Source organism: Solanum dulcamara, chromosome 12 (genome assembly GCF_947179165.1).
Source record: "Solanum dulcamara chromosome 12, daSolDulc1.2, whole genome shotgun sequence".
Lineage (NCBI taxonomy): Eukaryota > Viridiplantae > Streptophyta > Magnoliopsida > Solanales > Solanaceae > Solanum > Solanum dulcamara.
The window spans coordinates 17,116,962-17,129,218 of record NC_077248.1 but is presented as its reverse complement, the minus strand read 5'-3'; the positions used below and the strand labels follow the sequence as shown (position 1 = coordinate 17,129,218).

The window sequence follows — 12,257 nt, the reverse complement described above, 5'->3', positions numbered from 1 at the left end:
CCTATATTGTCATCTTTCAAAAGATAGGGTCGTTAGAAGTCGACCCCATACACGAACTCATCCTAACTTAGCCACGACGAACCTTTTTGGGCTTAGCTCGGTCCTAGGGGTCCTTTGTGACCCCATATCACCTCCAACACTCTTCAATTTTTTAGGTACTCATCTTAACTCAAGCACATCCTTTGAAATAAATATGATTGACTCTACACGTATACAAGGAAGGTCCGAATTTTAGGGAGAAATTTTGAGGGGTGTTACATTATCTCCCCCTTGGGATCATTCATCCTCGAATGACGAGCAACCAAGAAGGGACTCGAGGTACAAATCACAATCAAAATTTCAGTCATTCAACCATTCAAATTCTGAAACAATTATCAAACAAAACTCAAAATTCACAAATGAATTCAAGTCAAAGAAATGGACATTACCTTCAACATTCTCCTGGGTAGGCACGAATAGATATGGATATTTAGATTTCATGTCTTCCTCCTCTTCCCATGTGGCTTTCTCAACAAATTGATTTCTCCATAGGACTTTAACTGAGGTGATCTCTTTGTTCCTCAGTTTGCGAATTTGGCGATCAAGAATTTGGACCGGAACCTCCTCAAAAACAAGCTATCCTTAATTCCAATGCTATCAATGGGGACTACCAACGAGGGATCGCCTAAGCACTTTTTCAACATCGAAATGTGCAACACTGGATGAATAGAGGATAGCTCTGAGGGTAACTCCAACTCATAGGCAACACTCCCAATCAGCCTCGAAATCTGGTAGGGACCAATATATTGAGGACTGAGCTTCCCTTTCCTTCCAAACCTCATGACACCCTTCATGGGTGACACTTTCAAATATACCCAATCATCCACCTCAAACTCAAAGTCTCTCCTCCTCATATCGGTGTAAGAGTTTTGGCGGCTTTGGGCTGTCTTTAGCCTATCTTGAATAACTCGCACCTTCTCCATGGCTTTATGAACAAAATCGGGCCCAATCAACTCGACCTCACCAACTTGAAACCACCCAATAGGCTATCTACACCTCCTCCCATACTAGGCTTCATAAAGAACCATTTGAATGCTTGCATGATAGCTATTATTGTTTGCAAACTCTATGAGAGGTAAGTGATCATCCCAATTTCCCTTAAAGTCAAGCACATATGCCCTCAACGTATCTTTCAATCTCTGGATGGTGCTCTCTGCCTGGCCATACATCTAGGGGTGGAAAGTCGTACTCAAGTTCACCTTCGAACCCAGTCCCTTCTGAAAGGATTTCCAAAATTGGGAAGTGAATTGAGCTCCTCTGTCTGAGATGATAGACAAGGGAACCCCATGCAGTCTGACGATCTCTCGAATGTATAACTTCGCATAATCTTCTGCGGTGTCTTTAGTCTTAAATGCCAAGAAGTGAGCTGATTTCATCATCCTATCCACAATCACCCAAATCGAATCGTGTTGCTTTCGGGATTTTGGTAAACCAGTGATAAAGTCCATGTTGATCATCTCCCACTTCCCTTTCAGAATTTCTATGTTTTGGGCTAAACCACATGGCCTTTGATGTTCAACCTTCACCTGTTGGCAATTCGGGCACTTGGAAACGAATTCTGCAATATCTCTGTTCATCCCACTCCACCAATAGATTTCCCTCAAGTCATGGTACATTTTCATAGAGCCCGGATGAATAGAGTATCTAGAACTATGCGCTTCGACCATAATCCTTTCTCGAACATCATCCACTTCAGGTACACACAATCTATTTTGGTACCTCAACACACTATCTCCCCCTTTGGTAAAGACCATTACCTCTTGTTTGTGAAGAACTCCCTTCAATTTGAGAAGGACGGGATCTCGGTCTTATTTTTCCTTTACCTCTGCCACAAGTGAGGATTTATACCCATCTTGAACAATAACTCCACCTTCATTGTTCTCTTTAAGATGAACTCCCAATTGAGCTAACCTATATACCTCCTTTGCCAATTCCCTCCTTCCTTCCTCTACACGGGCAGTGCTACCTATAGACAACCTGCTAAGAGCATCAGCAACAATATTAGCTTTACCTGGATGGTAGAAGATGCTCATGTCGTAGTCCTTGAGTAGATCGACCCATCTCTTTTGCCTCAGGTTGAGTTCCTTCTAGCTGAAGACGTATTGTAAGCTCTTGTGATCGATGAATACATCAACATGCACTCCATACAAGTAGTGGTGCCAAATGTTAAGCACAAACACCACAACTGCCAGTTTAAGGTCATGAGTTGGGTAATTCCTCTCATAAACCTTAAGTTGTCTTGAAGCATAGGCTATCACCTTCCCCTTTTACATTAACACACAACCCAAACTAATTCTAGATGCATCACAGTAGACCACAAAGCCCTCTTTTCCATTGGGCAAGGTCAGGACAGGAGCAGTGGTTAGCTTGGCCTTCAATTTCCTAAAACTCTCCTCACAAACATCGGACCATTGGAACTTAGCCTTTTTGGGTCAGCTTCGTCAGTGGTGCTGATATGGATGAGAATCCCTCTACAAAACTTTGATAATAGCCGGCCAAACCAAAGAAGCTTCTTATCTCCATTGGGGATGTGGGTCTGGGCCAATTCTTCACCGCTTCAATCTTCTGAGCGTCAACCTAAATACCATCTCCAGATACAATGTGGCCTAGGAAGGCCACTAATGCAAGCCAAAATTCACATTTGGACAACTTTGCATACAATACCTGGTCCCTCAAAGTTTGTAGGACGACTCTTAGATGATGGGAGTGCTCCTCCTCGTTCTTGGAGTAGACCAGAATATTATCTATGAATACAATCACAAACATATCAAGATATGGTTTAAACACTCTGTTCATGAGATCTATAAAAGCTGCGGGGGCATTTGTCAACCCAAAGGACATGACCAAAAATTCGAAGTGGCCCTAACGAGTCCGAAAAACGGTCTTTGGAATATCACACTCCATTACCTTCAACTAATAGTAGCCAGATCTCAAGTCTATCTTTGAAAAACAAGTGTCACCCTGAAGTTGATCAAACTGATCATCTATTTTGGAGAGAGGGTACTTATTCTTTATGATGACCTTGTTCAGCTGCCTGTAATTAATGCACATCCTAAGAGACCCATCTTTCTTCCGCACAAATAGGACGGGGGCACCCCATGGTGAAATACTCGGCCTAATGAATCCCTTATCTAACAAGTCCTTCAAATGCTCTTTCAACTCCTTCAACTCGGCCGGAGCCATTCTATAGGGAGGAATTGAGATAGGCTGGGTATCAAGAAGAACATCAATCCCAAAGTCGATCTCCCTATCAGGAGGGACTCCAGGTAGATTTCAGGAAAGATATCTGGAAACTCGTTGACAATCAGAACTGACTTAAGGGATGGAGACTCAATACTGTCATCTTTCACTCAGACCAGGTGATAAATGCACCCCTTTGAGATTAGCTTCCTGGCCCTAAGGTAGGAAATAAACATACCCTTAGGCACAACAGGACTACCCTTCCACTCTATGACAGCCTCATTCGGGAATTTGAACTTAACAATCCGAGTCCTACAATCAATAGAGGAATAATAGACATAAAGCCAGTCCATGTCAAAGATCACATCGAAATTAACCCTGTCCAACTCAACCAAGTCAGCCAAGGTATCCCTATGATGAATTGACACATTGCAATCTCTATAGACTTTCTCAGCTAAGACAGAATCACCGACAGGAGTAGTTACACTGAAAGGCTCAAGAAGACATTTAGGAATTTTATTGAATTTACTAGCCACGTAAGGAGTCACAAAAGATTGGGTGGCACCCGAATCCATCAAAATATAGCAGTCAAGAGAAGAGACTCGAATCATACCCGTTACAGCGTTTGGAGAGTTTTCTTGATCTTAGCGACTACCCATAGCATATAAACGGTTTATACCTCTGTTGGTGCCTGAAGTAGTGCCCCTCTGATTACCTCTAGCTAGTGGTGTGGTGGTAGAATGTTGGGCTCTGTTTCCCCCAATTTGACACTCTCTCTGAAAATGATCCATTTGATCGCTTTTATAACAACCAACCCTTCCCGCTCTACACTCCCCCAAGTGGAGCCTACCGCACTTGCCTCATGGTGGCTTCCCTTTCGAACCTTGACTCACACCAGCCTGGGATTGAGAACCCTAGGGTCTGAAACTCTAGCAAATCTGTCCCTGCCGATCATACCTATTCTGCGGCATAGGTGCACTTGCGGTGGACGAGGCATGGTTGAAAGGCCTTTTATGGAAGAAGGACCTGTTGCCCTTGTTTTGCCTCTATTCATTCTCATGGCCCGCTGATCTTGCCTTCTTGCTCAGATGCTCCTCTCTGTATTTTCTTTTCTCATCCTCCACATGTTGAGCATACACCATCAATCTGAAAATATCCATGTCAGAGATTAACAATGCTGCTTTGCATTCTTTCTTTACATGCCTCCCTAACCCGGAGACAAACTTCCTCATCTTTGACCTCATATATGGGATCATTCCTGGAGCATACCTGGACAGATGGATGAACTTCAGGCCATACTTCTTAACTGTCATGCTTTCCTGTTTCAGATTTACAAACTCCTCCACATTTGCTTCCCTCAATTCTCAGGGAAAGAAGTGGTCAAGAAAGGCTCCCTCAAATTCATCCCACCTAGCAGGTTCAGCATCCTCACCCCTACCCTGTTCTCATTGGTTATACCAAATGTTCGCCACATCTTTGAGTTGATAGGACACCAACTCAACCCCCTCAATTTTCGTAGCATGTATGGCTTTCATAATTTTCCACATCTCATCAATAAAGTTTTGGGGGTCTTCATCAACCTTAAAACCCGTGAATGCTGGCGGATTCATTCTCAGGAAGTCTCTAATTCTAGTGGCAGCAGACGACTCTTGGGAACTGGAGCTAAGAGTCGGCGAACTCTGATTACTATTTCGGGCAGCCACTAACTGAGTGAGCATTGCTATTGCCCCTCAAAATTCTGCCTCTGAAGTGGGTGCAGGTGGAGTAGCAGGCACTTGGGGTGCCTCCGCATACCTCGCTGGTCGGACTCTAGCCCTCGATGGGCGTCCCTCTGATTGGGTCATCTCGGCATTATCAACATTCCTATGGCTAGCCGTACATTTTGGAGGCATTATCTGTAACATACAAATGCACAAATTAGAAAGGATTTTTATAGAGTTTAACTCTATCGCATGAATTCAGAGTATGAAAGAAGTGAAACAATTCCTAATGTCTTATAGCCACCTGATTATAAGTGTGGTGCACAACACACCCATAAGCAAGACTCTAGTAGACACGGCTTTATAAACTCCCTAGTACACTTGAACTCTATGCTCTGATACCATGTTTTTCACGCCCCAAGAGGGTACCCTAGACGTGATCGGCACTCGAAAACTATTTCTGACCTTCGAGCGAACCACCTGATTCAGTCGCACTATTATTCAATCACATTCACTCAATGGAGGGTTCAATCGTAATATACTATTCACGACATTCCGGGTCCTGATCCGACTGGATAAGATAATAATGGAGAAGGTTTAGCTTTGAGGGCCGAAGGCCAAACATTTCTCAACTCGATAAAACAAGTATAATAGGACTTCTCAAAAATAGCAGTTCAACCTTCCCAAGCTCTAGTCTATGAAGCCTCTATCAAAGTCTAGAAGGTGCCAATGACAAGCCCATGGCTACCAACAATCAAAATAAAGGAAACAGCAACAACAAAACTATACAAGGAAGTTCAACATCCTCCTCAAACTAGGAGGACTCACCGACCAGCTGGGAGTGTATGTGGATCTTCAACGGAGCACCGGTTAATAATTTCTAGTACCTGTTGCTGCATCATAAAACAATGCAGGCCAAATGGTGTCAGTGCATGGAATGTACGAGTATGTAAAATGGCCGAAGGAACAAACATCAAGAAAGCATCAATATCAACTCAGGATGTCAACTTATATATATATACATAACAACTCACTCAAGTGCCCTAAGTCTAACAAGAAGTTATTTAGACCGGACCAAATCTCATGCCACTCAACTCAACTGAATCGGAGTACTATCATGACCTAAATGGGAGTTTCTCTTATCCGACAACCATCACTTATGAGTTAGTGATAGTACACCAATCAGACGTCGTTGCCACGTCCGTCTATACCTTGCCAGGGCATGAACGCCTCCCTAATCATGGATTCCATCGATTAGTCAAGTCCTATCATTTTAGGACAAATAAATGGGAAACATCCGACTTTAACAGTTCGATCCCATGGGAAGCATCCGACTTTAACGGTTCCATCCCTACCTACGTTGTCGGCATAGTTTCTGGGGTTCGAGCACAGACTATACTCTCGCCCGCCTCGGTGCTCGATACTTCTCCCATGACTCTATGCTCATAAGACTCCATCCAATCATCTCAAACAAGCCATCACGGCTATTTTCATTATGGACTTTGCCAACTCATCAACTCTATTCTCATTTCAACTCAATCAATACATAAGGGCAAGTCTCACTTAGGACCTTGTCCACTCATCAATTCTATCCTCCAATCAACTTAATCAAGCCTAATTTAATAAGCATTTATGCCATCTCCTCAAGACTCATCACAACTCTATGGCTTTGGCCCAATAATTCAAGTAGAATAACACATTTAAGGAAAATAACTTATACAACATAATCACATGGTTAAAGAGATCAACAAAACATATTAACAAATCACCCCCATCAACTCATATTAACATAAAGATTTTAGGAACTTCTTAGCTCTACAACATCAACATAAATAGGATCAAATTAATAGGAGACAAAACTCACTCAAACACAAACCATACCAAGAAACTCTATTTTTCTGGACATCTAATCTCAAAGCAAGAGTAGGGCACATGGGTGGACTCAACCCATATTTTGAATAGCCTTACATACCTTAGAATAGACTCTTGAAGAAACCTTGTTGTTGGGTGTCCAATGGAAAGCTTGAAGTGTTGAAGCTCTTGGAACAATCTCTTGTTGGTAATGGAGGGGAAGAAGAAGAAGATGAAGAAGAAAGTTTTTAGGGCTTTTCTAGAGAGAGAGTGGGGATGAAAATATGTTCCCAAAATGGACTAGGGTGATACATATATAATTTGGGCAAGTTCCCAAATTACCCCTCCTCAAAAGTTCTAAAAATAGGATAAAATTGCACCTGGCGCGATAGTGGCGCGTCGCGCCATTTCAGCGCCAGGCTGATTACGCCTAAAAAACCTGCACATCAGTTAGTGGCGCACCGCACCAACAACCAAACTACTGAGGCACATTCTTAGCGCGATAGTGGCGCGTCGCGCCCTTACAATGCCAAGGCCATATCTTTTTGGGTTTTGGAAATTGGCTTGTAAACCCCGCACACCTCATAGTGGCGCACCGCGCCAGGGTCCAAACTACTGAGGCGTGTTCCTGGCACGATAGTGGCGCGTCGCGCCACTGCGGTGCCAAGCCCAGTTTTCCAGCAACTGTAACCTAGGCCTGAAAATCCCTACTGCTAGTTCATCTTAGGATCGTCATATCTTTGGACTCCGAACTCCAAAAATTACACTCTTGGTGGCGTTGGAAAGAAGACTCGATGACCTTTAAATTAATGGGTCATGGGCCACCTATATTGTCGTCTTTCAAAAGATAGGGTCGTTAGAAGTCGACCCCATACATGAACTCATCCTAATTTAGCCATGACGAACCTTTTTGGGTTTAGCTCGGTCCTACAGGTCCTTTGTGACCCCACATCACCTCCAACACTCTTAAATTTCTCAAGGTCTCATCTTAACTCAAGCACATCCTTCGAAATAAATACGATTGACCCTACACGTGTACAAGGAAGGTCCGAATTTTTGGGAGAAATTTTGAGGGGTTTTACACACACACACACACATATATATATATATATATATATATATATTGATTATAACATTTATTTTTTAATATGCAGCAAGATTATGAGCGGCACATACGTGATATGGGAGATTCGATCCAGCTAACGCTTGAACAGTCCACTCAAATTTGAATAGAAAAAGTTGATGGAGGCAACCACAATGGGCTCTAGGAATAATGTACGACGACTCCAATCAGGTTTAGAAGGTATTGGATCGTCTTGTCAAGCCGAGGCCATTGACGGGGTTCAAATAGCTGCAATGTCTCAGCAAATTGCAGAACTTACACGCGCATTGGCATAATTTGCGAAAAGAAGGGTTGAGGAGCAAAAACGTATGAATGAACAAGTTAAGCAAATTAACGAACAAGTGTTCAACCTCGCCCGTCATCCTCTGCCCCGTTGTTTAAGAGGGTCCATGCAGGATAAATCTGACGATAGTGATGAATACATAACAAATATTCCATAGGTTCCCTATGTTAGTTTATGAACATTTTAAATTTTTTTGTTAACTTTGAAAATACTTTGAATCGTTCTAAATTATGACTTTACTCGTTTTAAGTGTTTAATTATGTTTTTATTATATATTTTGCGTATTTTATTTATTGTTATTTATGTTTGAATAGGCTGAATTGCTATGAAATAAATTGAATTTTGATTGCAGGTGGGCAGCAGAAACTGTAGGTTTTTGCTGTCAAAAATATTGCAGAAAAGCAACGGACAGGGTCCTTTAGTCCGTCGCTTTTCTGGAATTTTTTTAATTTTTTTTTCCAGAAAAGCGATGGACGGAGATTCTAAGTCCGTCGCTTTTCTACAAATTTTTAAGAACACAATATCAAAAAGTGACAGACGAAGACCAATAATCCGTCCCTTTATATTAAATAATTACTTTTTTTAAAAAAAAAAGACGGAGTCCGTCGTTTTTTATAGATATTTTTTTTAATTAAAAAATTTAGGGGTGATGCACTCCGTCGCTTTTTACGACCCTGTCCGTCACTTTTTAAAAGCGTCGAGCAAAAAAGCGATGAAAGTGACTGCGTCGCTTTTCCGTCGAGTTTGACCAAAAAAGCAACGCAGTCCATCGCTTTTTTGCGTCGTTTTTTCACCTTTTCTTAGTAGTGGTTGTTTTTATTCCTATCGATCGCTTCCCCTGTTCAACATCCTGACATGTGAGTTTGCTTTTTGAATTTGAAATTAGGAAAAACTGATAGTTTATAACTGTAAAATGGTTAATAGCCCTTAAACTCTATGTTAAACATATATATACTTGTCAAGTTGCTTGTAAGGAGTATGAACACTAATGCATCTTTCAGAGGAAATAACTAATTCAGTTAAAATTTACATGCAAGGTACATGATTATTCACCTTCCCTTTTTATTTCTGTTTATCTTAGTTAGTGCCACAAAATAAATGCATATTCTTGAAGGATATATAACATATAAACTTCTTTTCCCAAAATTAGTTTTAAGATCTTTACATGTTTATAAAAAAAAAAAAGCACCGACTAATGACACTTTTTTCTACACGAGTGGTACTCGATTGATTACTCCTGAAAGTTGACATTATATATATATATGTTGAAGCTACGCATTTAATAGGTTATGTTAAACCTCTCTATGACCAGCATTTACATTTATCTTATTTTTTTTTATTTGTTGGCTTTTTTTTCTAAAATTTTCGCTGCACTCATTTTGTAACATTTAGAAGTAAACAAATACATTACTTAATTAATGAGAAAATATTTAGGAAAAAGAAGTTGAGAAGACTTTATCATCCCATTTCTGCCCCATTATAATTGTAAGAAGTTATTTATATTTATATCATAAAATAATTTCCAAAACTGATATCATCAAACATATATAACAAGATTGACCTTTTATGACATCAAATCTTTTCCATTTTTCCAATATTTTCTATGTGAGTTTTCCTGTATCTAAGGCTGTTTTTCATATAATGAAATAGTTTGGTCACAACATGCATATGGCTCCTTTCGTCTACAAGAAAATATTTCACACGTATGTTTAATATATTGTGCTTAATTTTAAAGTCTTTGACTTTATGCTATTTCTTTCTTGTTCTCTTTTTCTTCGTTCTTTAGCTGATTCTTTATCTTATAGGAAAGAAGGAAAAATTCAAGAATTGCATATGAAATTACAACCGGAAAAAATTCAAGAGTAACAACTTCAAAACAGTCAAATGCTAGCCTCTTTGTGATTCTTAACAAATTAAATGATATGTTGTAACTTAGGTGAAAGAAAGAGAAATTGGCCAATGAAATTGGCGTTAATAGAGGGCAAAGAAGCAATGTGAAAAGATGTCCATCATTCTTTGTAAAAGGAAGTTTGCTTTGGTGAAAACCAATGAAAATTTATAACATATTTAGAACTTTCCCGTTTTCACTCAGTAGTAACATTTTGGATAACATGTTTTCTCTGTTTCTTTTTTGTTTCAGACACTGATTTTTAGATTTCATCTGAGTGTTAGATTTTCCCCATTTACTTTCAATTAGAGTGTGTTTATGAAGGAAAATAGTTAAACCATCATACCCTTCAATGTAGTAGAACATTAGGAGAAATGATAATGTGTGAAATGAAAATGTCTATCTTCACGGAGAGTACTAGGGATATTTGTGCAAGAAAATTAATTTTGTCTCTTACACCCACGTCTTCAGACGAAGAATTTGTTTATATTTAGTGATTCAAGAACTACTTTTTTTTTACCCCTCCATAGGAGCTCTCATATTTTTGCTCCTTTGGTGACTTGAACTCACAACATTCGGGTTGAAAGTGAGGGATCTTTACCATTCGAACAACTCCCTCTCGTCTCAAGTTCTTGAAAAAGGGTAAAAAAATCTTCTCAGAAGGAAAAAAAAACATTGACATTAACTGAGGTGGTAAATATTCATAACATCTAAATCAATTTAGTTTCTATGGAACTAATAGGAATAGTTGCGTGAAGGTTTTACTTGAGATTGATAGATGTTAACGAATATTATATTTCTATGGGCGATGAATGTTGTAACCAGGATATATTTGTGCCTAATATTTTTTTGAAGATGAAAATGCTAGAACTTATATTTACTTGACTGTTTTGTATGATTTATGATATCTTAGACTGAAAATGCAGATTTAAGTTTATCTCGTTTGTGAAAAGAAAAAATATATCTCAAAAATTCATGTCAAGATTTAGTAGCTATTTTATATTGTAGATGAGTTTTAATATGATAATTATTTCTTTAATTCTAAAATTACCTTTTGAACAGGGGCAAATCTAGAGGGGGCTGAGGGTGTTCATATGAACCTACTCGGCAAAAAATTAATATTGTATATATAAGGTAAATATTTTATTTTTTTATGCATATATATTAATTTTGAATCCCTAAATATATGATTAAAGGTTGGTATAGTGATTTAAGACGTTCAGAATTCACCTTGAAGTTTCAAGTTCAAATCATAGGCACTCATTATATTAAATAATGAGCTAAGTAAAGCAAGTTAAAGAAATATAAGTATAAATTTGATAATTAGATGATATGATGTAACACCCCTAAAGTTCCTAGCCTGAGTTAACTCTAAGAATCTCAGAAAATTGCACCAGGTGGAAAGGGGCCATGAAGATGTCATGGATCAGGGGATGTGAGGGGAAGGGTCTAAGGAGGTCTCTATAGCTCGTGGTGCGTACCACAGACCATTATGGCATCCGTGAACCTGACCCCAAGACCCCCCTTCAATGGAGCGAAGACCACAACGGGCCACGGGCCGTGGAGGGCTTCACGGGTGGTGGTGACCTCCATGAAGTCGACCCCTCCTCACAAAAATACAACCCCACCACCACGAACGTCACCACGACCCGTGGTGATTTTTACAGTCCGTTGTGGCCTTTCATGAAGGTGATCGACTTAGTCTTTAATGAGGGTTATTACGGTCTTTTCCCACCTTTTTCAAACTGAACCCTACACGTTTAAGGACAAAATTTAGTCCCTTATCATGCCCAAAAGGTTTTTTTATCTCATCCACACTTAGAACTTTAGAGAGAAATGGTTGGAGAGAAGAAAAAAAGCTAGGGTTCAAGGTTTTCAAGCAATTCCTTCGAGTCTCGATCGTTCCTTCGATTTCTAGGTATGTAAGGCTTATCAGAACGTTTGACCAAGTTTGTCCAAGTGCCCTACATCTTCATTGAGATGAGATTGAGTCTAGAGTTGAGTTTGAGTCTGTACATTGAGTGCATGATTTAATTCTTCTGCTATTGAGTTATGTATGATTATGCATTGAGATTATCATTGTTTATTATCTCTCAATTGATTGTAATTATTGTTCATGACTACTTTCCTATGAATCTTAATTGATTTGATGATCATGACTTTGACATGCATATTTTTGAGTAAAAATGATGG

General features: G+C 39.7%; 1 protein-coding gene across 1 annotated transcript in view; it reads right to left on the bottom strand.

The window, feature by feature from the left end:
- The window catches only part of LOC129875648 (uncharacterized), a 38,948-nt gene that overhangs the window by 4,257 nt on the left and 22,434 nt on the right, over positions 1 to 12,257 (bottom strand). Inside the window, exons 4-5 of the mRNA XM_055950932.1 lie at positions 5,014 to 5,114; positions 1,863 to 2,016 (exon numbers count right to left, since the gene is read on the bottom strand). Of these exons, the coding sequence (XP_055806907.1) occupies positions 1,863 to 2,016; positions 5,014 to 5,114 (255 nt within the window). The remainder of the gene's footprint in view (positions 1 to 1,862; positions 2,017 to 5,013; positions 5,115 to 12,257) is intronic.